The 26421-nt window shown below is 37.5% G+C and overlaps 1 protein-coding gene across 1 annotated transcript in view; it reads right to left on the bottom strand.

Moving 5' to 3' along the window:
• GPM6A (glycoprotein M6A) overlaps positions 1–26421 on the bottom strand; it is a 393537-nt gene that overhangs the window by 26747 nt on the left and 340369 nt on the right. The window contains exon 3 of the mRNA XM_023554995.2: positions 18254–18410. Coding sequence (XP_023410763.2) covers positions 18254–18410 — 157 coding nt within the window. The remainder of the gene's footprint in view (positions 1–18253; positions 18411–26421) is intronic.

The raw sequence follows: 26421 nt of genomic DNA, 5'->3' as shown, positions 1-26421 counted from the left end.
AGTGAAACAGGAATGGTTTAACATTATAAAATCAATCAATGTAATCTACCACATAAATGGAATAAAAGAAAAGAATCACATGATCATCTCAACTGACAGGCAAAACGCATTATGTAAATTATTTGAAAATACACAAACATCATCATCATCGCCCAAAACTACCTAAGTACAAGTCATGATCACGAAATTGTTTTAAAAAGCAATGATTTGAAGAATTTATTCATGAACTCAGGTGAATTGCTAACATTACAGGCCAAGTTTTCACTGTGTTGTCTGGCTATTAAAAATTCTTTTGAATTTATTTTGAAATTATTAAAGATTTTAATCTCAGTTGTTAAAAATGTCATCAGAAGAAGTATTTGTGGAATAAATTCTTCTCTCCTACACGGAGCTACAGGGATAAAGCTACAGAGATTTTTCAAAGACAGATGAATACGTAGACAGAGGTTTCCTTAGATTTAGATGTATACAAAGTTTAATTCAAGTTATATGAGTAACCTTTATAAAATCAAGCAAAATATCAAGTCATTAATACAACAACTGCAGTAATACTATCTGTTCTTGGTTTTCAGAAGATGGAAAATTATAAAAAAATACCCTAAGTTTTTTTTTTTAAATTGAAGTAGTTAAGAGAACAATATAGTAACCAAAACCAATTATTATTCTCCATAAATTTGTAAAAAATAAAAATGATAACAATTTTGCATAATGTTTTACACAATAATAGCCAAGAAGACACATTGGAACAGCAAGCACTTTCTTAATAAGCTTATCACATTATATTGTTCAGAGTTATTTTATTCTCTGATAAAACAGAAACAAAAGCATAAGCTCTTGGGCTGAGATGAGAAAATACTTAAACTTTTAACCATTTTATTCACTGTTTATCCTTATTGCCCAGAACGGTGCCTGGCACAGAGCAGAAGCTCAACAAATACGTGTCAAATGAAGAACAGCATGGATATAATGTTTTCCTTTTGAAGAAATATAATCCTATTATGTATTTACCAGAATAATTTACTGGGTCTTAAGTTATCCCGAAAAATAAAAATATGACTGTGAAAACCAAGCTACTGGCAATGATACATCACTGAGAGTCAGGAGTCATTTTTAAACTAACAAATCTCATGATGGTACAAAATGATGGTGTCTCATTGCTTGGAAAAGACCAGAACAATAGATTGTTTTTAAGAACAAAATTAAGAAGAATTACTTAGAAATGAAATTTGTCTACAACCAAATATGACATACGCTCTTGGTCAATATACATATATTGTTGTCGTTAGTTGATATCACGTTGATTTACTCATGGCGACTCCATGTTTGCAGAGGAGAACTGCTCCACAGCCTTTTCAAGTGCTGAATAGGAAAAATAACAGACATCTTACTTTGATTTTAAGGTTTTTATTACCCTCAAAAGTAGGTATTAACCATAAAAAGCCTGACCCAAACTGCAAATGCCTGCCAGAAACTTCTCTGTTGTTTGGTGCTGTGGAGTCGGTTCTGACTCGTATTGACTCTATTTACCACAGAATGAAATGCTCCCCAGTCCTGCGCCATCCTCACAATAGTTGTTATGCTTGAGTCCATTGTTGCAGCCACTGTGTCAGTCCATCTCATTGAGGGTCTTCCTGTCTTCCACTGACCCTGTACTCTGCCAAGCATGATGTCCTTCTCCAGGGACTGATCCCTCCTGACAACATGTCCAAAGTATGTAAGACACAGTCTCGCCATCCTTGCCTCTAAGGAGCATTCTGGCTGTACTTCTTCTAAGACAGATTTGTTCGTTCTTTTGACAGTCCATGGTATATTCAATATTCTTCGCCAACACCACAACTCAAAGGCGTCAACTCTTCTTCGTCTTCCTTATCCACTGTGCAGTTTTTGCATGCGTATGAGGCTACTGAAAACACCATGGCTGGAGTTAGCTGCACCTTAGTCTTCAAGGTGACATCTTTGTTTTTCAACACTTTAAAGAGGTCCTTTGCAGCAGATTTACCCAGTGCAATGCGTCTTTTGATTTCTTGACTGCTGCTTCCATGGCTGTGAATCCAAGTAAAATGAAATCCTTGACAACTTCATTTTTTCTGTTTATCACGATGTTGCTTACTGGTCCAGTTGCGAGGATTTTTTTGTGTGTCTGTGTGTGTTTTTAAATGTTGAGGTGTAATCCAACAGAAGGCTGTGGTCTTTGTTCTTCTTCAGTAAGTGCTTCAAGCTCTCTTCACTTTCAGCAAGCAAGGCTGTGTCACCTGCATAACACAGGTTGTTAATGAGTCTTCCCCCAATCCTGATGCCCCGTTCTTCTTCATATAGTCCAGCTTCTCGGATTATTTGCTCAGCATACAGATTGAATAGGTATGGTGAAAGAATACAACCCTGATGCACACCTTTCCTGACTTTAAACCAGGCAGTATCCCCTTGTTCTGTTCTAATGACTGTGTTTGATCTATGCACAGATTCCTCATGAGCACAATTAAGTGTTCTGTAGTTCCAATTCTTCTCCGTGTTATCCACAGTTTGCTATGATCCACACAGTTGCATGGGGGGAAACTGCTCTACAGCAATATAAAATTTGTCTTATCCTGCTAGAAAACGGCAGCTGTCCAACCATTATCTCCTTATTTAAATCCCCAAAAGCCTCATGGCTGCAGGTGAGCGAATGGCCAAATTATCAGCAGCCAGGCCAGAATTAACCTGGTATCAGTGGCCCTAGTGGCACAGCGGTTAAAAGCTTGGGCTGCTAACCAAAAGGTTGACAGTTCAAATCTAACAGCAGCTCCTGGGAAACCCTATGGGGGCAGTTCTACTCTGTCCCATAGGATCGCTACGAGTCGGAATTCACTGGACAGCAATGAGTTAGTAAGGAGGGAGGCATGTTTCAATCACTTATGTTAAAATTAGCCAATGGTTGGTCTTCTATTCCTCTCCCTCTTCTTCTCTTTGTAAGCCTCATTGTAGCTAGCTTCTTCAAGCCATTTGTTTTTTCTGGAATCAGAATGGTGTCCCTATATGCATATAAAATAACTGCTCAGAATAAATCTTATGTTTAAATTTCAGTGAGTTTTGATTATTTTTAATACAAGCCTGTGACTTTATGGAAAAAGTTCACCAGGCCTGTCTCCCGAGGTTACTCTGTTTGGGTTCAAACTACCAACCTTTTCGGCTAGTACTTAACCATGTGTACAACCCAGTGACTCCTATATGTATGTAAACTATATACGAATTAAAATGTTGTTAATATTAACATATCACTAGTTAAAAGCAGTTAAAACACTAGAAGTTACATTAACTTGTAATACTTTCTTAGAAATATGCTGAAGAGTCACTATAAAAACTGCTGTAAAATGTATACAATAATATAGCCATATAAATAAAAATATAGAAAATATAGAAACAACAGTTGTTATAATTTAATCAGGCATACAAACTAAGCACTGAATTAAAATATTCAAATTCACCCCTTAACGGGCATAATTGTTTCTTATTTAAATTAAAATTCACCATAATTGAAAAACAAACAAACAAAAAAAAAATCCAAACCCAGTGCCATCAAGTCGATTCCAACTCATAGCAACCCTATAGGACAGAATAGAGCCGCCCCATAGAGTTTCCAAAGAGCACCTGGTGGATTCGAATTGCCAGCCCTTTGGTTAGCAGCCGTAGCACTTAACCACTACGCCACCAGGGTTTTCTAATTGAAAAAAGAAAAGAAAAAGTTGTCAAGTGAATGAAAGTGTAATTGAAAGGAGACGTTTTTGTCTGATTGACATGGAAGACAAATTTTAGCCATGGAGATATTATCTCACTTAGGTTGACACTGTCAGGCTTTTTACTACCACCCATACAAATGAAATAATTCCACCACTGTTGAGCAATTATTATCAACTTTTATGTTTTGCTTATTCTTACTATGGCTATTAAGTGCTGTGCTAAATAATTAACCAAAGATCATTAAGACATTAGATTTTCAGATGAACTCTGAACATATTCAATTGTGCATTATTAATAATAGGATATAAATATTAGAATGTTATCTCTCTAAGTCAGATAGAGAACTTGATAATTTTGACATGTTGAATAACTTTAATGTCCAACAAAGAGAAAATTAGTCATTTCACTATATGATATACACATAAGTGATTGATAACCAGTGTGTATTCCTTGATCGTTGTCCATTTTCAGATGTCAAGTCACTAGGGATACTAGTTTTTATTTACATCTTTGAACAGGGTCAATGAAGAAGGCCACACTAAACTACAATTATTGTTTCTGCAGGTGTTTATTCAGCAAATCATTCCTAAACCATCTAGTGACTTGTTGCTCTTCAAGATTAGCCTATCTACTGGCACCTTCAGGAAGTCATAAAGAACAAGAAAATAAGTCAGAGAAATAAATATTGATTCATATTTGAGTATCACTGTTTTGGGAGGGACATTTCATTACATTATTTTACTTTGTCTTCACCAGCTGCCCTGTGAAATCTTCTGTTCAGCTCTTTTACTTCATTATTTCTTCCATTTGCTTTAGCCACTCTACATTCAGGAGCAAGTTACAGAGTCTCTTGCGACAACCATTTTGGTCTTTTCTCTTTTCCTGTCTTTTTAATGACCTTTTATTTTCTTCATGTATGATGTCCTTGATGTCTTCCCACAACTTGTCTGGTCTTTGATCATTAGTGTATAGGGTCGCTATGAGTCAGAATCGACTCCATGGCAATGGGTGTTTTTGGTTTTTCGGTTCTCAGAAGAGGTGAGAGATTTTGCAGACCAGTAAGACTATGTGTTTGTTTTCTAGCAAAATGGCACCTTAAATCTATAATTTCTATGTGAATTTGTTTTATAACATAAACATATATATGTTAATATACATACCAGTATATATATAAAACAAGTCCGTGAGAGCTAAAATACTACCTTGAGTATATCCCACCTGAATTTGGAGATTTGACTCATTAAACACTAAGGTACAGAGTTGCTTTGAGCTGGAACTGACTCAATGGCACGTAGCAACAACAACATCCTATACATTTTTTATATATAACATACATTACGTAACCAAAAAAAACCAAACTCGTTGCCTTTAAGTCAATTCCAACTCATAGCAACACTAAAGGACAGAGTAAAACTGCCCCCATAGGGTTTCCAAGGAGTGCCTGCTGAATTTGAACTGTGGACCTTTTGGTCAGCAGCCATAGCTCTTAACCACTATACCACCAGGGTTTCCATTTACATAAAGCAGCTCTTAAAATATTGATGAGACAATGAAAATTAGTATCATCTTTATTGAAGCTCATTAGAGTATTACCTATATCAAATACATGTGCCAATCTAATAGAGTATATAATTTTCCCAAAATATTTGCTACAGTCTGGCCTTATTAGGTCATGAAAGAAAATATATCTTTAAAGTTTCTAAAGAAAGTAATTTTGGAGTGATTATTAGTGATTTAGAACTACAAGTACTTAAGTTATTAAAAACAACTTGAATGTTTTTAATCACATGTGATAGAAATGCAATAGAACTATATAAACTGAAATGAGGAATGCCATAGTGGTTTTTATTTGGTTTTGGTCTTTCTTTTTTTTTTTCACCCAGACCTGAGATGAGAAAATTTTTTACAGAACTAGAGAAGGGGGTAAAATAAAGTAATGGCAGAAAAGTTAATATTATTAAGATAGATCTTATCTGAACAATGGAGTGAGGCATCCCAAGGAGCACATTGAAACGTTTGCCTCAGGTTTATTCCATTTCCCTGTACAACATACAAGAAATCCTCGTGGTATAGCGGTTAAGTGCTATGGCTGCTAACCAAGGTCGGCAGTTCAAATCCAGCAGGTGCTCCTTGGAAACTCAATGGGGCAATTCTACTCTCAGTCAGAATCGACTCGATGGTAATGGGTTTGGTTTTTTGGGGGTACAACATAGAGGTATTTTGAGAGAAAGGAATGATTGTTGGTACACACTCACATGCCCTCACCAACTGACATAAATTTCTCAACTAGTTCTTTTCTTCCTTTCCTACTTCAACACCATATTTGGTTAACAAATGGGAAGAGCAGAAAAAAATAAAGGAGTAGCCTAAATATAATTTATCTGGACTGTGGAGGCATGGTGGTTAAGAGCTACAGCTGTTAACCAAAAGTTTGGCATCAATGTTACATTTACAACAATTAAGATGAGAGTGTCACAGGATGCTAAATTGTAATCCATAAAGTATATAAATGTGAGGAAATTTGCTATCCTTAAGGTGAATTTCTAGCTTTACTAAAAACTTTTTTATTGAAAAAATACATACCCTCAGATGACTTCATTTAAACTAGATATAGAATGTTTTTGTAAGTACAAATTGAAAATTCATGAGAAATAGAAATTTCTTTTGAAATTTTCAGTGGGCAGTAAATTTTCAGATTAAATATAATATTAATTAAATCAGAAATGGAAAGTTTTTAGTGTTCTGTAAAAAAGAAGGTACAGCCTTATACCATAATACACAACGCACACTTATAATAAAATTTATACTTTAGTGTTATTATTATTTTTAACATAAAAATTTAGTTTAGGAAAACATGGAGTAGACAGCGTCTTTTGTCCTGTCTTTTGTCTTTATTTTTCAGTATTGGTTTTTTTTTTTTTTTTGGTACTTCAGGTAGCTTTGATATGATGCAATGGGAAGGATGTTTTACCTCTGGGGTCCTCCTCCCAAACCCCATAACTCCAGTCTAAAAGTTAGAAAAACATCAGACAAATCAAATTCCATTTGAGGACATTCTATAACTGACTAGTACTCTTCAGGACTCTCAGGCCATCAAAAACAAGTGAAATATGAGAGACCGCACAGTTCAGAGGAGCTTAAGGAGAGATAACCAGATGTAATGTGGTATCCTAACTGGGATTCTGGAACAAAAAAGGACTTTAGGGAAAAACTAAGGAAATCTGGATAAAGTATGGACATTGGTTGATGATAATGTGTCAATACTGCTTCAGTAATTGTGACAAATGTAAGATACTAAAGATGTTAATGAAGAGGGAAACTCAACCTGGGGTCTATGAGAACTCTCTGTACCACCTTCACTCTTCTGTAAATTTTATGCCATTTTAAATCAAAAAATTTTAAAAGTATTTTGGGACATCAAAAATATAGGAAATCTGAAATGATATGAAATTATATCCTAGGATAATCTGTCATGTAGATAAATCTAATTGACAAATGCTGCTGAGTGTACAATTTTTTTTTAACCGCTTGGTAGAATTATTTCCTTAAAGAGCTATATATTATAACTTGAGGATAACTTGAACAAAAATAAGCAAATGAACAGAAAACAAAATGAAACACTGGCTCAACATTTTGAGAAGTTCTTATTCTTGAACTGAATTCCAGTCACAATTTAAAGTGATATGAGAGGCATCTGCATGATTCGAACTATTTTTCCATTTTTAGCTGCTGTAGGTGTCTTGTATTTAAGAAACTGAGTTCGATGGCAAGTGGTTTGCTTTTGGTTTTAACAATAAAGGATTTACACTTCAAGGGCTTTAGTTCCTCCCACCCTCTTCCTCCCTCTGCTGGTATTTTTAGGCTTCAGGACAAACAACAGCCCACCTTGAAGTCTGATGTTCCATACAGAGAAGCAACAGGGCTGAAGTAACACAATCCTGCGCTGGTGTACATGTATATAACCATGCTGCCTCCTCAGGTAGTCAGGCTGGAATATCTACGACTGTGCTCCGGGTAGTGAAGCATGTAGCCTCTGGAATATAAAGCTGGCTGGGGGAAGGATTTCCTCGTCCCTCACCTCCAGTGCAAAGTGGTGGCCTGTGTAAAGGAGTCTCCATCTTCACATGGACAACTTTCCAAACCAGAGTGGACTGCACACCCTGAAGCTGTTCCTGGTGTTTGCTGTCTCTCTTCTGTGAGTAATTAAATGGCTTTCATTTGCCAAGACATTGACCTTTGTGTGCGGCTTAATCAGACTAAACGGATGTGGTACCTATAGAGGGGTTGACGCTACTGGTTGGGGTCCTCATCCTGGTAGTAGGGTGGCTGTTAGGGGTCTCAGGACTGCCACTGAGACAACCTGTGTATGTAACACAACATCTTAGATTTTTCTATTTTATCAATGTCATCTTATGAGGCAAACAAATTTTCATTAACTTTTTACTCTGGAAATCTGAAAAGGATGATACCTCCCCCCCTCCCCCTTTCCGTTTCCTAGAATTTCTGTACCATCATAGTCAATAAATCTCGAAAGTTAACTGAGACTGGTCTAACAAACCCATTATCATTGAGTTGATTCAAACTCATGGCAACCCCCTGTGTTACAGAGTAGAACTTCTTCATAGGGTTTTCTTGGTTGTAAACTTTATGGCACTGATGGATGGCTTCAAACTACCAAACGGTTAAGTAAGAAGTTAAGCACAAACTGTTTGCGCCATCCAGGGACCTGAAGCTACTCTACGGCCCTGGTATTTACGGAGCTCAGTTCTGAAGCTGTGTGTGAGATCGAGTTCATATAACTGCAGCAAAAGCTAAAAAAAATCCTTGTCTCTTCTGCTACAATGCAGTGCTTTTTGAAATATTATTCTCAGGTTTATTACTGTGCCTGAAGCAGTCTACTTTCCTGGTTTTTGAATGTTTTGTTTTTCCTACTGAAAAGCCAATGCTAAAAACTATTTTTTATAATCCCCGAAAAATAATGTTGCCTTTCCGATTTTAGATTTGGGTATTCCAGAGAGAAAACCCAAAAAAAACAAAACCAGTCGAGTCAATTATGAGATGAGGCCTTATTCTACAAATTCTGTATTGCCACAGTATCGATTTAAAAAGTTGTTTTTTTAAATTTAATTTCAAAAGATGCTAATTTTGAGAGAAGCTAGATATGCAGAGTTCCTTGATGACAGCTTCTCTTAGAAAGTTACCTTAAGACTCCTTACGTCCTCAAAACAGAAAATCATCTTAGACTGTTGAGTTCTTTTATCCTTCGCAGAGTGTCTTTGTATTGTAAAAAGTCGTTGTTGTAGGTGCTGTCAAGTCAGTTCTGACTCACAGTGACCTCATGTGCGACAGAATGAAACACTGCTCAGTCCTGTGCCATCCTCACAATCGTTGCTGTTTGCATTGTTGCAGCCACTGTGTCAATTCATCTCGTTGAGCGTCTTCCTATTTTTTATTGACCCTCTACCCAGTATGATGTCCCTCTCTAGGGACTGGTCCCTCCTGATAACATGTTTGTGAGATGAAGTTTTGTCATCCTCGCTTCTAGGCAGCATTCTGGCTGTACTTCTTCCAGGACAGATTTGTTTGTTCTTCTGGCAGTCCATAATTATGCCAAAACCATAATTCAAATGCATCAATTCTTCTTCAGTCTTATTCATTGTAAAAAGAGACTGTGATAATAACTCTGACCGTAAGAATCAGCACCGAGCTGAAGTCAAATACACCCCCATTCTCCAACTTCTCTACCATTTCTGACATCAGCTGTTCCTCCCACAGCATTTTCTCTATTGAGTTCAATAATTCATTGGAATGGTCACAGTGAACTCATGGAAACAACATAACTACAATAACAACTTTAATAAGAGAGAAGGAGATAAACAGAAACAAAGATATGCCAAGGGTGAGGTTCTGTGGGGTCCCAGCAGTGGGCCTCCACATCTCAAAGGAGCCTTGCTTACCCTTCCTGAAAAACAACGTTCATTCTCACCCATCAGGAAACGTTCACCCAGGAAACTCCGTGATGTCCCTCGGCGGGCTCTGCTATTGGTTGCTCCTTCCAGCCCTAAGTTGGAGTTCTGTCTTTACACTCTGCTGCCGCCATCTGGGTTGTCTTCTTCACTTCTGTTACTGTCCCAGCTGCTGTCTCTGTCGCCATATGTTCTGTGGGCTGACTCGCCCACTGGAGCTGTCTCTCTCCATGGGACAACTCGCCCACTATGTAGTCCTTCTTGCTCTTCAGTGTTACAGCCCTAGACCCAATTATAACTCTTTTATTTGGGTCTAGGAAGTTCTCAGCACAGGAATGCTGGGTCCAAAGGATGCATTCCTCTCCTGGCTCCCTTCATCAGGAAGCTCCCAGAAACCTCTGTGAGATTGGCCTCTTATATAGGGACACTCCTTGACAACTTTAGGTTCTGGTTTTCAGAAATCAATCAACCCCTTAGGCCAATAATAAACTGACCGATCCCATTGCGTGGGTTTGTAAGCCTCTTATACAGACAGTGAACAAACCAATTCTACAAGCCACTTATCCAGAGAGTAAATCAACCAACCCCTTGCAAGTCACTTATGCAAAAAGTAAACTGACCAATCACTTCCAAGTCACTTATTCAGATAGTAAACTGACCTATCACTTTCAAGATTTAGGCCCAAAAATCATTATGGGAGAATTACAAACGCAGGGCCAGAAAGACAATATAAAGAAACCCATTGCATCACAGACAATTAATGTCTGTGGATGAAAGCAAAGAGTAAAATTATGACCTCTGTAATGGAGGAGGTTTCCAATTAACAATAAATGATCTTACTAAGATATGAAAGAGAATTATAAAAGACCTTCACAAACAGATGTGGCTGTTGTTGTTAGGTGCCTCTGAGTTGGATTTGACTCATAAACCCATTGCTATTGAGTAGATTCTGACTCACAGTGACAGTATATACAACGGAACAAAACACTGCTCGGTCTTGCGCCAACCTCATTGTTGCTGCCACAGTTTCAACCCATCGTGTTGAGGAGTTTCCTCTTTTTCAGTGACCTTCTACTTTACCAAGTATGACGTCCTTTTCCAAGGACTCATATCTCCTGATAGTATGTCCAAAGAGCTGAAGTCTTGCCATCTTCCCTTCTAAAAAGCATCTGGCTGTGCTTCTTCCAAGACAGATATGTTTGTTCTTCTGGCAGTCCACGGCATATTCAATATTCTTTGCCAACACCATAACTCAAAGGCATCGAGTCTTCTTTGGTCTTCCTTATCCTTAGTCTTCAAAGTGACATCTTTGCTTTGCAACACCTTAAAGAGGCCTTTTGCAGCAGATTTGCTCAGTGCAATGTGTCATTTGATTTCTTGACTGCTGCTTCCATGGGTGTTGATTGTAGATCCAAGTAAAATGAAATCTTTGACAATTTCAATATTTTCTCCATTTCTCATGATGTTGCTTATAGGCCCAACTGTGTAGATTTTTGTTTTATGTTGAGATGCAATCCATACTGAGACTTTAGGCTTTGATATTCATCAGTGGGTGCTTCAAGCCCCCTTCAAAGTCAGCAAGGGACATTGTGCCATCTGCATAAGGGAGGTTGTTAATGAGTCTTCCTCCAATCCTGATGCTGTGTTCTTCTTTATATAGTCCACCTTCTCAGATTATTTGCTCAGCATACAGATAGAATAAAAATGGTGAAAGGATGTAACCTTGACACACACCTTTCCTGATTTTAAACCATGCTATATCCCCTTGTTCTGTTCGAACGACTGCCTCTTGGTCTATGCACAGGTTCTGCATGAGAACAATTAAGTGTTCTGGAATTCACATTGTTCGCAATGTTATCCATGATTTGTTATGTTCCACCCAGTAGAAAGTCTTTGCATAGTCAAAAAAGCACAAGTAAACATCTTTCTGGTATTCTCTGCTTTCAGCCAAGTTCCATCTGACATCAGCATTGATATGCCTCATTCCATGTCCTCTTCTGAATCCAGCTTGATTTTCTGACAGTTGCCTGTTGATGTACTGCTGCAACTGCTTCTGAATGATCTTCAACAAAATTTTACTTGTGTGATATTAGTGATATTGTTTGATAATTTACAAATTCTGTTGGATCACCTTTCTTTGGAATGGGCACAAGTATGGATCTTTTCTAGTTGGTTGGCAGTTAGTAGTCTTACAATTTTTTTGGCATAGAGGAGTGAGCGCTTCTAGTGTTGCATTTGTTTGTTTTGACATCTCAATTGGTATTCTGTCAATTCTTGGAGCTTTGTTTTTTGCAAATGCCTTTAATGCAGCTTGGACTTCTTCCTTCAGTACCGTTAGCTCTTGATCAAATGCTTCCTCCTGAAATGGCTGAACATCGACCAATTCTTCTCGGTGCAGTGACCCTGTGTATTCTTTCTATCTTCCTTTGATGCTTCCTGTGTCATTCAATATTTTGCCCATAGAATCCTTCAGTTTTGCAACTTGGGAATTGAATTCTTTCTTCAGTTCTTTCAGGTTGAGAAATGCCGAGTGTGTTCTTCCCTTCTGGTTTTCTAACTCCAGGTCTTTGTGCATTACATTATAATACTTTACTCTGTCTTCTCAAGCCACCCTTTGAAATCTTCTGTTTAGCTCTTTTACTTCATTATTTCTTCCATTTGCTTTAGCTACTCTACATTTAAGGGAAGTTTCAGAGTCTCTTATGACATCCATTTTGGTCTTTTATTTCTTTCCTGTCTTTTTAATGACCTTGTGCTTTCTTTATGTATAATGTTTTTGAGGTCATCCCAGTACTTGCCTGGTATTTTGTCATTACTGTTTAATGAGTCAAAACTATTCTTGAGGTGGTCTCTAAATTCAGGTGGGATATACTCAAGGTTGCACTTTGGCTCTCCTGGACTTGCTTTAATTTTCTTCAGTTTCAACTTGAACTTGCATATAAGCAACTGATGCTGTGATCCACAGTTGGCCCCTGGCCTTGTTCTGACTGGTAATACTGAGCTTGTCCTATAGTTGATTTGATTCCTGTGTATTCCATCTGGCAAGGTCCACATGTATAGTCGTCATTTTTGTTGTTGAAAAAAAGTATTTCCAATAAGTAGGGCATTGGTCTTGCAAAATTCTGTTATGAGATCTCCAGCATCATTTCTAATACTGATGCCATATCGTCCAACAACTGATTCTACTTCTTTGTTTCCAACTTTTGCATTCCAATCACCAGTAATTATCAATGCATCTTGATTGCATGTTTGATCAATTTCAGACTGCAGAAGTTGGTAAAAACCTTCAATTTCTTCATCTTTGGAATTAGCGGTTGGTGCATAAATTTGAATAAGTCATAGTAACTGGTCTTCCTTGTAAGCCTATGGATATTATCCTGTCATTGGCAACCTTGTACTGCAGGATAGATCTCAAAATGTTCTTTTTGACAATGAATGCAACGCCATTCCTCTTCAAGTTGTCATTCCCAGCATAGTAGCCCATATGATTGTCTGGTTCAGAATGGCCAATACCAGTCCATTTAGCTCATTAATGTCTAGGATATCAATTGATGTTTACATATTCCATTTCATTTTTGACGATTTCCAATTTTTCCTAGATTCATACTTCATACATTCCATGTTCCAATTATTAATGGGTTTGGTTTGTTTTTCTCCTTTGAGGAGGCAGCTCTTCCCCAGTCATATTTTGAGTGCCTTCCAACCTGAGCAGCTCATCTTTCCGCAGTATATCAGACAGTGTTCTGCTGCTATTCATATGGTTTTCACTGGTCAGTTTTTCAGAAGTAGACTGCCATGTTCATCTTCCTAGTCTGTCTTAGTCTGGAAGCTCAGCTGAAACCTGTGTACCATGGGTGACCCTGCTGGTATTTGAAATACCAGTGGCATAGTTTACAGCATCAGAGCAATAAACTGACAGGCGAATAGTGGTCACAAACAGATAATTATCCTAATAAATTAGCCCAAATATGCCATAAAATTATCAATCAAATTCTGGTCATGAGCTTAGGGGCTTGAATTCAAGCACTTATTGTCAGATGCTTGAATTCAGAACTGGCTCCACCACTCAGTGTGACCCAGGACACATCACTCTTTTTCTATAGGCAGTAGTTTCTTCCTCTGTAAAATAAGTATAATACTAGTATCCACTTCACATTGTTATTTTGAAAATTAAACATCCTCTGTTTTACAAGGCACAAAACAATGGACATACATTGAATTCCCTGCCAATACATCTCAAGCGCAGCAACCAGCTGTCTGTTAGTGGAGGCTTGCATATTGCTATGATGTTGAATAGCTTTCTGGGGAGCTTCCAGATTAAGACAGACTAGAAAGAAAAGCCTGGAAATCTACTTCTGAAAATCAGCCTCTGTGAACTTTATCAACCGCAATAGTCTGATCCTGTGGCACACGTGGTTGCCATGAGTTGGGGGCTGACTTAACAGCAGCTACTAACAACAAGAAGCGCCTCACAAATTTTTCTTGTTATTATTACTGCACTTATTACTAGTATTAAAAGATGATTTTAATCTATGAAAATAAGCTGTGAGTTACAACACACAAAATAGATTTAAAGGTAATTATAGTGTGTCTTATAAATATTAGTTTAATATGCTTTGATCAAAATCTACAAACATCTGAGGATAAATGCAAGGGCATTAAAAAACAAATAGCATATGTTTCTTTCATTGTAAAATGGAGATAACGGTAACCATTTAATATGATAGCTTTGAAAATCGTGTCTGATTTATTTTTTCTTATATAATCTTATATATTTTTTCTTATTTCTTTATTGACGACTTTTTTTGACTCTTAGAGCAAGTAGATTTATGAAAAACAAGTGTAACTCATTCCCAAGGAGATCATAAGTATGGTGCAGGACCTGACAACATTTTCTTGCATTGTGCATGGGGTCACCACGAGTCAGGGGGCAGCTAACAACAATTTCCACAGAGTGTAGTAACTTTAAGAAATCCATTACTTCCAAAGTATGGGGATTAGAATCTAAAGTGTCAGAACAAGTATAGATAAACTCTGAGATCCACTGTCACAATAACAATGGGAAATACTAAGGTATAGAGAAAAAAAATGAATGAGGGGCACTACAAAAAACCAAAATTTAAAAACATGATGTGTTAAATGCCTCCCCAGTTGCAACAGGATACATGTTTTTTGGTTTAAAATTCAATGGGAAAAATAGTCGAGAGAAATAAATATTTCTACATTCATTAAATATAATAAATTAATATATTCAATAACATGTGCCTGACTTGTATTCAATTAGGTGACATTTCATACCTCATGTAAATAAATTTTGTTTCTTAGTTTGATTAACTTCTTTCCTTATGATGTATTTGTAAAGTTGTGAATAATGATTTTCACGCACACACACTCAAATATTAATATTACGCTTCTGTGTTTTATGTGCATCACATTCTGGATTTTGAAGAATAGTATTAAAATTCAGAAATGAACTCGGTCTTGATACTGCATGAGAGAAAACACATCGCACATATTAAGTTACTCTTTCAAGAGCGTTCATTAAGTAAAGACAATACTGATTAATGTCTCTTCAGTAATGCAATGCTGCTTTAAAATTAATTGCCTTTGTGCTGATCTAGGTTCAAGTAGTAGCCATTTATTTATTATGCAGCATAAAGAAACACAATTAGAATAGCAAGTTTTTTAGTACTAATTCAGGAAGGCTTTCATCTCATATAAACCAAAACCAAACCCAGTGCCACTGAGTAGATTCCAACTCATAGCGATCCTATAGGTCAGAGTAAAATTGTCCCACCGGGTTTCCAAGGAGAAGCTGGTGGATTCAAACTGCTGATGTTTTGGTTAGCAGCCAAAAGTTTAACCACCCACCAGGACTCCATTTCAGGTAATATGGTTGTTGCAAAAAAAAAAAAAACTGAGAAGTTTTTTTACTCCATCCTTTAATATTATTCAGGACTCCAAACAGAAATGCATTGAATCTAACTTCAAAAGCACAGACATTTTTAAACCTAAGAAAGACAGAAAAAATGAACAACAAAAACAAACAAACAAAAAAAACCAGGCTAACAGGTGAACTCACTGAAGGTAAGATCAAACCAAAAAAAAAAAGAAACCCCGTTGCCATGGAGTGGATTCCGACTCAGCGACCCTCTAGGACAGGGTAGAACTGCCCTGTCGGATTTCCATGGCCATAAATCTTTAGAAAGTTGACTGCCACATCTTCCTCCTGCTGAGCGACTGCTGGGTTTGAAACCCGGACCTTTTGGTTAGCAGCCTACGCCAGAGGGGAACTAAGATAGACTGTACAAACCTCCCACCCCATTGCAGTCAAGTGGATTCTGACTCCTAGCGAGCCTATAGGACGGAGTAGAATTGCCCCATAGGGTTTCCAAGGATTGGCTGGTGGTTCAAAGTACGAACATTTTGGTTAGCAGCCCTAGCTCTTAACCACTACTGCTACCAGGGTTTCCAAGACACAGTACTAAAAATCAAACAAACAAACCCGTTCCCATCAAGTGGATTCCGACTCATAGCGACCCTACAGAACAGAGTAGAACTGCCCACAGAGTTTCCAAGGAACGCCTGGTGGACTAAAAAATGGACTATCCCACCCAAAAACCAAACTCACTGACGTCAAGTCAATTCTGACTATAGGCCTTAAAAATTAAAAAAAAAAAAAAAAAAAGCAAAGCAACAACAAAGACAGATTGGGAATAGGAAAGAAAGGACAGTAAGTGGCTGGAGAATGTGGGAGATAAAACTTTCTTTTCCCCTTCTGATTCAGTGATAAGCAAGCTGGGAGCAGGTGGGGTGGGGTGGAAGTAGCCACACTATTTTCTTCTCCGGCCAGGGAGCGGGTCCCTTTCATGCAAGCGGTACTGAGGTAGCCAGGGCCTGTCTCCGTGGCCTCAGCCAGGCATCGCCGCCTGTGTAAAATGACTGAGAATCCAGCTACTGCTTCTGCCTCAGCTCCGCTCCTTCCCTGGGTGGGTACGGGCATCTTGGGGGGCTGACTCCCTGCTGGGTCACCTCTGGAAGAGCCCACTCAGCTGCTGCCACCACCCTTCTGGTCTGTTTGGTGGGACTGGTGACACAATCGTTACAGGCAAAACCGTGGCTCATGTTTTTGCTTTAAGCATTTTTATTTTAGATTTCTTTAAGATACTTGAATGGCAGGTAGATAATTATACATTGATGCACATTTTCTTCTGTGATTTTTTTGCTTCCTCATAAAATCCTGTGAAATAATTTTACAATTCTGACCGAAACGTAATTGACTGCACCCTTCCTGCCAAGTGGTTACTCTCTGATGGTATAAATACGCTTAAACTACGTTGCTCTCAAGTCAAACCCAACTACCGTGACGCACATGGAGTCGCCATGAGTTGGGCTCGAGAATTATCACACTTACTTTTTATTTTTTGAATTTATATGTGATCTTTGTATATCTTATCTTCCTCCAGGCCATTAATGTGGTATCTTTAATCCTAAAAATTTAGGTGGCAAGGCCCAGTTTAAAGCTCCTTAATCACATTATTGAAATTCTCATTTTGCTCACACTTATACGTGTTTGACTCTTTTGAGTATTACAATAAGCATTGTCCGAAAACAGAAATAACGAGTTTTACAAGAAATTATCCCAGAAACAAACAGAAATACACAACACAGCTACGCTATCTTACCAGATTATTATCACTACCAATGTAAGTAACATAATAGAACTTATTTCAAGCTGGTAAAAAAAAAAAAAAGTTTGTTGGTATCTATTTTACTTTTCTGTAAGACTCAAATAATTTATACCATCCTTTATTAAAGATAACTTACTATGAATTATATGCAGTAATTCAACACATGTTCTTATTTAACATGAGAAAAAGAAAAAAAAAAAACTGCTAGTCAGAGATGGAAAGTCCAACCTTTCATTAGAGGAAATTGATTCCACAGAAAATTCACAAGTATTTCCAATTATATTACTCTTTAATTTTCATCATTCGTGTGTGTGTGTGTGTGTGTGTGTGTGTGTGTGCGCACATGCATTGTCTAGATTAGTTCTGGAGTATGACTGCAAGATTGAACTATCATTAAATATCGTATCAATAAAGATTTGAAACCTAATTTAATGCAGTGCTTGTCTGTGTCTATAGAAACAGAAACTGCATGATATAATTAACCTCATATTTACAGTAAAATAGAAAAAATGTATTTCAGTTGTGAAAGGGGGAGACACATGTCTTCCTTATAACTTGCAAATAGATTTTTCTGTTACTGTAAATATCGTATGGGAACACTAAAGCCTTGGGCGGCGGGGGGGAACCTAATCATAAATCAATCAACGGTTTCGCTCCCTCCAGAAGCAAAACTAGCTTTGTTGCATATGACTTGAGAATTTGGCAGTGAATTTTCACAAGGAATAATCTTAATTCAGAAAATAATATTATCAAGGTTTAAGATAGCCATCACAAGACGGAACGTCACTATGTTAAAAAAAAATATGATTAGCAGATGAATGGCAACCGCCTGTGTGCTAAAATACACCCATATTAAGCCCTAAACGTGGAGGAATAACATACCCAGGCGCTCACACATCTGCCACACGTGGTGATTTTGAAATCTCCATAGAGATCCTTGATGGCCCCGGTTGTGAAGAAACCCTCCACCATCAGCAAAATGCCGTACACAAAGAATGCAGCCGCAATGCCGTAGATCACGTACTTAAAGATGTCAATCCTAGGGGAGAAAAGACAGAGTGGTTTATTTCAATACCTCTTTACTGCTGGGAAACTCTGGTGGCCCAGTGGTTAAGTGCTACGGCTGCTAACCAAGAGGTCGGCAGTCTGAATGCCAGAGGCTCCTTGGAAACTCTATCCGGCAGTTCTACTCTGTCCTCTAAGGTCGCTATGAGTCGGAATCGACTGGATGGCAGTGGGTTTGGTTTTTTTTTTTTTTCACTGCTGGTCTGTAGAATTGAATTCTCAGGTGCTCATGGTTCCTTTGGTCTGAAAGCTATAGAATACATATGTTCAGAGCGGAGGCTGGATTTAAAACCATTGGTGCTTTACATGCTTGATGTTGACATTTAAACTTTGGCCTGTCACTTCCAATATTTCTTGACCAGAGATTTAGAAGTTTCATGTTTGCAGATTTCTTTCTCTTCCTTTCCAGCATGCCTCCTCCTTAGACTTGAATAAGTAGTGAATTGTATACTTTCAAGGAGTGGGCTTAAATTCATTTGATAAGTAGAATATATAATTTTCAAAAATTTCTCTAATTATCACAATAGAGGGTCCCGGACAGAGCTGGACAAAATTGTAGAACAAAATTTAACTCATGAAAAAAGACCAGACTTACTAGTCTTACACACACTGGAGAAACCCTGAGAGTATGGCCCCCAGACACTCTCTTGGCTCAGTAATGAAGTCACTCTTGAGGCTCACCCTTCACCCAAAGATTAGACAGGCCCATAAAACAAAACAAGACTAAAAGGGCACACCAGCCCAGGGGCAAGGACTAGAAGGCAGGAGAGGACAGGAAAACTGCTATGGGAACCCAAGGTTAAGAAAGGAGAGTGTTGACATGCCATGGGGTTGGTAACCAATGTCACAAAACAATATGTGTACTAATTGTTTAATGAGAAGCTAGTTTGTTCTGTAAACTTTTATCTAAAGTACAATAAAAAAAATTCTCTAATTATGACAAAATAGCAGATACAAAGATTTAGAGAGCAGTGCATTTTTAAAAGCTGTACTAAAAGAGAAAGAGCTTTATGGTTAATGATACACTACTTCTACATAAAATGATAGACGCTCATATTTTTTGTCATTTTTAAAAAGTCAATGGCAATTATGTTTTATTTCATACTTAGTATAAAACAGCACTAATATTTACTGCTGATGATAATGTCAATAATGAAAAAAATATGGTATTATAGGTAAATTAGAATTTTGACAAGCCACTAATGGATAATACATGGAACTGACTTCCGTTTCTTACAACTGAGTGCCCAGTAGAGGGAAAAAACAAATCTACATGGCTAAAATAAAAATGCACTTGGAAAATTAAAAAAAAAAAAAAAAAGTGCATAGCCAGAATTGATAGAGTTAATTCTTTTTTTTTCAATAGCTCTGGGCTAAGCATTCCATTGCTAACCGAAAGGATGGTATGAGGGATATCAGTCCGTAATTTCCTTTTTTTTTGTAGTGTCTTTACCTGGTTTTGATATCAGGGTTATTTTGGCTTCATAGAATGAGTTTGGGAGTATACCATCATTTTCTATGCTCTGAAATACCTTTAGTAGTAGTAGTGTTAACTCTTCTCTGAAAGTTTGGTAGAATTCTCCACTGAAGCCATCAGTGCCAGGGCTTTTTTTGTTGGGAGTTTTTTTAAATTACCTTTTCAATTTCGTCTTTTGTTATAAGTTTAATTAGTTGCTCCACCTCTGTTTGTGTTAGTTTAGGTAGGTAGTGATTCTCTAGAAATTTGTCTATTTCCTCTAAGTTTTCAAATTTGTTAGAGTATAATTTTTCATAGTATTCTGTTACAATTCTTTTAATTTCAGTTGGTTCTGTTGTGATATTGCCCATCTCATTTCTTATTTGGGTTATTTGCTTCCTTTCCTGTTTTTATGATGGAATGACAGGAAAGAAAAAAAAAGACCAAAATGGATGTCAGATAAGATGCTGAAACTTGTTTTTGCATGTTGAGTAGCTAAAGTGAATGGAAGAGATGATGAAGTGAAAGAGCTGGACAGAAGATTTCAAAGAGTGGCTTGAGGAGACAAAGTAAAGTATTATAATGACATGTGAAAAGACCTGGAGTTAAAAAACACAAGGGAAGAACATGTTTGGCATTTTTCAAGCTGAAAGAACTGAAGAAAAAATTCAAGCCAGGAGTTGTAATTATGAAGGATTCTATTGGCAAAAGAAGATGGAAGGGAATACACAGTCACCGTACAAAAAAGAATTGGTTGACGTTCAGACATTTCAGGAAGTAGCGTATGATGAATAACCAATGGTACGGAAAGAAGAAGTCCAAGCTGTACTGAAGGAACTGGCAAAAAACAAGGCACCAGAAATTGATGAGTACCAACTGAGATGTTTCAACAAATGGATGTCGAGCTGGAAGTGCTCACTTGTCTATGCCAAGAAATTTGGAAGATAGCTACCTAGGCAACCAACTAGAAGAGATATACACTTGAGCTCATTTAAAAGAAGGACGATCCAGCAGAATGTGGAAATTATCAAGCAATAAAATTAATATTACACACAAGTAATATTTTGCTGAAGATCATTCAAAAGCCGTTGCAACAGTATATCAACAAGTAACTGCCAGAAATTCAAGTCAGATTCAGAAGAGCATGTGGAAGGAGGGATATCTTTGCTGATGTCAAGTGGATACTGGCTGAAAGCTGAGAACACCAGAAAGATTTTTACCTGTGTTTTATTGAGTATGCAAAGGCTTTTAACTGTATGGATCATAACAAATCATGGAAAACGTTGCGAAGACTTGGAATTCCAGAAAACTTAATTGTGCTCATTCGACATCTGTACATAGGCCAAGAGGCAGTCATTCGAACAGAAGAACAAAGTTGTGCATCAGGGTTGCATCCTTTCCAGCATGTATGCTAAGCAAATAATCTGAGAAGCTGGACTATATGAACAAGAATGGGGCATCAGGATTGGAGGAAGACTCATTAATAACCTGTGTTATGCAGATCACAGAACTCCGCTTGCTGAAAGTGAAAAAAACTTGAAGCACTTACTGATGAAGATCAAAGACTACAGCTTTCAGTATGGATTACACCTCATTAGAAAGTAAACAAAAATCCTCACAACTGGACCAATAAGGAACCTCATGATAAATGGCGAAAAGACTGAAGTTGTCAAGGATTTCATTTTACTTGGATTCACGGTCAACGCCCATGGAAGCAGCAGTCAAGAAATAAAAAGACTCATTGCGTTGGGCAAATCTGCTGCAAAAGACCTCTTCAAAGTGTTGAAAAGGCAAAGATATCACCTTAAAGACTAAAGTGTGCCTGACTCAAGCCATGGTGCTGTCAATCACCTCATATGGATGAGAAACCTGGACATAGAATGATGAAGACCAAAGAAGAATTGGCACCTTTTAATTATGGTGTTGGTGAAGAATATGGAACATACCACAGACTATCAGAAGAACAAACAAATCTGTTTTGGAAAAAATACAGCCAGAATGCTTCTTAGAAGCAAGGACGGCAAGACTTGGTCTCACACACTTTGGGCATGTTATCAGGAGGGATCAGTCCCTGGAGAAGGACATCAGGCTTGGTGAAGTAGAGTGTCAGCAGAAAAGAGGAAGACCCTCAATGAGATGGATTGACACAGTGGCTGCAACAGTGGGCTCAAGCATAGCAACGATTATGAGGGTGGTGTAGGACTGGGCAGTGTTTCATTTTGTTGTATGTAGGGTTGCTTGCTATGAGTTGTAAGCGACTCAACAGTACCTGAAAACTACAATGTCAAAATGGTGCCTAGAAAGTTTGTGACAATATACAAACACATTTATAAAGAACAGCAGAACCTATTTTTTTGCTGTTGTTTCTTCAAACCAGGTACTACAATATTATCATTTAAATTTGTTTTGGTAAATTGATAGTGAAATAATGGTATCATACTTTAAATTGATTTGCTGTAATGGTATATATATACATTCACAGACACACAAATATATATTATAAAACCAAATATAATATACATATATATACAAATATACATAAGCTATTTAAAATTTGTGTTACTTTTATAAAATGCCCAGCCTTATATTTTTCCAATTTTCCCTCTAGAATGTGTATATTTTTGAAAGTGACTTATCTGTTCTTTATTAAAATTAGTAAATATTGGGCAAGGAAACATGGAAGTATTTCTCAGTTTCTTATGTACCTTTTAATGTTTTTTACAATATTTTTATGAGTAAAACTCTAATTTACATGATGTCAAACATAGAAATATTTTCCTTAATGATTTCTTATATTGTTCATACACTACTTACCTCAAGATAAATTAAATCTTAATCTAAATTTTCTTCTGGCTTTTACAAGTAATCTCTGAAACTTTTGGGTGAATATATGAAGCGCAGACATTATTTTATATGTACTTATATGTACTTGGGTCTCTTACCTTCTTTCTTCTGTTCCATTTGATGTATGTCATGATTAACGTTATGTGTCAATTGGCTAGGCCATAATCTCAGTATTATGTAATTATCCTCCACTTTGTGATGTGATGTAGAGGAGTTTCCTTGAGGGTGTAGCCTTCATACAATATATATGGATGTTCTGGCAAAGCTTGCACCTGCTCGATCATCCTCTGACCTCTGTTCTTGGCACGTGAGTCAGCAGCATTTCAACTGACCTGCAGATCTTGGGGTTCTCCAGCTCCTGTGACCCTGTGAGCCAGCAGCCTTTCACCTGACCTACTGATTTGGGGTTCATCAGCCCCTACAACCACATGAGTCTGGAGAAGCCTCCAACCTGACACCTGACCCCATGGATTTGGGACTTGCCAGCCTCCACAATTGCGTGAGCCATTTCCTTGAAATAAATCTGTCTCTCTCTTTCTGTCTCTCTCTCTGTATACATACACGCTTCACTGGTTTTGCTCCCCTAGAAAACCCAGCCTAAGACAATTTTTTTTTTCTGTTTGTGCCAATGCAGTATTTCTATGTCTGTGCCAATATGATATTAATTATTGTAGTTTCTCTATTCACTTTATTTGGATAACCCATTCCCTGATTCATTCCCCCTTAGTCTGATGTAGATTCCAGTTTTCTCCCATATCTTTTTATGCCAATCCTTACGGATAAGGAATCTGTGTTGTTCTACTCAGTATCCCTAAGGATTGTCACAGTGATAGGCATATAGAAGTAACTTAATAATTTTTTGCTAAATGAATGAATTCCATAAAAGACTAATCAGAGAAATGGTTAACCTGAAAAAGATAATCTATGTATTTGAAAACAAAACACTTTAGAAGTTCAATGCAGTCAAAGAGTTTTAAATATATTCTCATACTTGATCGTCACAATAACCCAGTTAAGAAAATGGAGGATAATTACACTAAGATTGTTGTTCTTGAATAAAAAGGACTAAGGTTTAGAAATATACCATAGAATTTCATGCATCTCAGAACTGGAAGTTCATCACCAGCCTTGCCTAAACACCTTATTGACAGGCAAATCAATACCTTACAAGGCAGCCCTTGTACTCTTTAAAAAGTTCTGACTTTTGGAAAGTTCTTTATATTGAGCCAAATTCTTTTTTCTATAAACTGGCATACATTGGTCCACGTCTCCCTCTTTGAACCATAAACAACAAAGAAAGTATCTTTCTATCTGATAACCTTTCAAATATTATTTGAATGAAGTCATGATGTTATGTGTAAATATTTTATTCTAAAATTACTTTTTTCCTGAGTGTTAGAAAAGAGATTAGAAGTTAGATCTTTGAATTCTAATTGATTCTGAAATCTATCCAGATACTTACATCAGCTGACATCAGCTGAAATCTCTACCCTAGACAAACAGTACCAACTGTTAATCAGTAAGAGTATTGTGGTGAGTAGGATGTGGTCAAGGACAAAGAGACTCAATGAAGCATAATATGGAATGTTAGAATTCTGAGAGTTACAGGGAAGCTATCACCATGATAGTAAACTGTTGCTTTGTGCTTAGTATGGGCCAGCACTGTTGTAATTGTTTTAGGATGTCAAGGCATTTAAGCCCTATAATAACCATTAGTATCTCCATTTTATGATGAGGAACTAAGGCAGAGAGGTTAAGTAATTAGTGCATGGTAAGATAGCTAAAAAGGGGGACAGCCAATAAGGAACAAAACCACGGAGTTTAGTTTCAGGATTTCATGTTCTTATCACCACATTACATTGTCTCTCTAAATTACTCATGGCTCAGTATTAGCTTTGTTGTGGTGGTAGTTGATGGCTTTAAGTCAGTAGGGTTTCTTTAAACATTCATTTGAGGACTACTAGCCTGATGGAATTATTGCCTAATGAGATGTACACTGTTTGATTATTATTTTAGAATCAAGGAATTCAGTATGGTTTTATGCTTTTTTTTTTTTTATGCTAGCTGTATGAAAACTCTAGCTATATGCAATTATTTTTGATTCTCCAATACTAACCAGTAATCACAAATCAATACTGATTTATCTGATCTCCAAAAAGCCCTTTAAGAAGACTTCAACAGCCTGGTTTAATCGCATACTTTGGTGATTTCTATCAGCCTGTATCAGTTTCCTAGAGCTGCTGTAACAAAGTACCACCAACTGGGTGGTTTTAAACAAAAAATATATATATTTCCTCACAGTCCTGGATGCTAAAAGTCCAAAATCAAGTTATCAACAGGGCCATGCTCTCTCAGAAATTTCAAGGGTAGAATCTATTTCACGTCCTTCTCTTAGTTTTTGGAGTTACCACCAATCCTTGGCATCCCTTGGCTTGTAGGTGCATCCCTCCAATCTCTGCCTCTGTCATCACAGGGTGTTCTTCCCTTGTGACTGTGTCACTTCATGAGGGCACCAGTCATACTGGATTAAGGGCTCACCCTACTCCAGTATGACCTCATATTATCTTAACTAATTATACCTGCAAAAACCCAGTTTCCAAATAAGGTCACATTCACAGGTATCAGAGGTTACGGCTTCAACAAGTCTTTTGGGGAGCACAATTCAACCCATAACATAGCCTATGAAACCTTATATTGGTTTGCTATGAATGCATCATCTTACTTCCCTTCTCACTCATACTCTACTAGTTACTGATAACTGTTTCATTATCTCCAAGGAGTAAATGTGAACTATAAAAAGATTTAGAGGCTTACACACACTGCAGTACAGTTAAGAGCAAAACCAATATATCTATTTTACCTGAGCTTACTGGCTGCTTTTGTTTTAAGTGGGCTGGGACTGATTTTTAACGTTTGCATGAAGTAACAAAGAATATGTTGTCTAGTTAACTCAGTTTTTCATGCATTGACCTGAAATCATAGTCAAAGTTTTTTTGTTTTGTTTTGTTTTTTTAATTACACTTTAGGTGAAGGTTTACAGAACAGACTAGCTTCTCATTAAACAGTACACATACTGTTTTGTGACACTGGTCAACAACCCCACGACATGTCAACACTCTCCCTTCTTGACCTTGGGTTCCCTAGTACCAGCTTTCCTGCCCACTCCTGCATCCTAGTCCTTGCCCCTGGTCTGGTATGCCCCTTTAGTCTCATTTTGTTTTAGGGGCTTTTTTCTAATCTTTAGCTGAAGGGTGAACCTCGGGAGTGACTTCATTACTGAGCTAAAAGGGTGCCCGGGGGCCACACTGGCTGAGTTTCTCCAGTCTCTGTCAGGCCAGTAAGTCTGATCTTCTTTTGTGAGTTATAATTTTGTTCTACATTTTTCTCCAGCTCTGTCCAAGACCCTTTATTGTGATCTCTATCAGAGCAGCTGGTGGTGATAGCGGGCATATCTAGTTGTGCTGGCCTCAGTCTGGTGGAGGTTGTGGTAGTTGTGGTCCATTAGTCCTTTGGACTAATCTTTCCTTGTGTCTTTAGTTTTCTTCATTCTCCCTTGCTCCCGAAGGGCTGAGACCAGTGGAGTATCTTAGATAGCCCCTCACAAGCTTTTAAGACACCAGACACTACCCACCAAAGTAGGATATAGAACATTTTTCTTTATAAACGATGTTATTTCAGTTGAGCT

The sequence above is a fragment of the Loxodonta africana genome, chromosome 21, assembly GCF_030014295.1.
Source record: "Loxodonta africana isolate mLoxAfr1 chromosome 21, mLoxAfr1.hap2, whole genome shotgun sequence".
NCBI classification, from domain to species: Eukaryota; Metazoa; Chordata; class Mammalia; order Proboscidea; family Elephantidae; genus Loxodonta; species Loxodonta africana.
The sequence above is the reverse complement of the archived record's forward strand: the minus strand, read 5'-3'. Positions and strand labels throughout refer to the sequence as shown.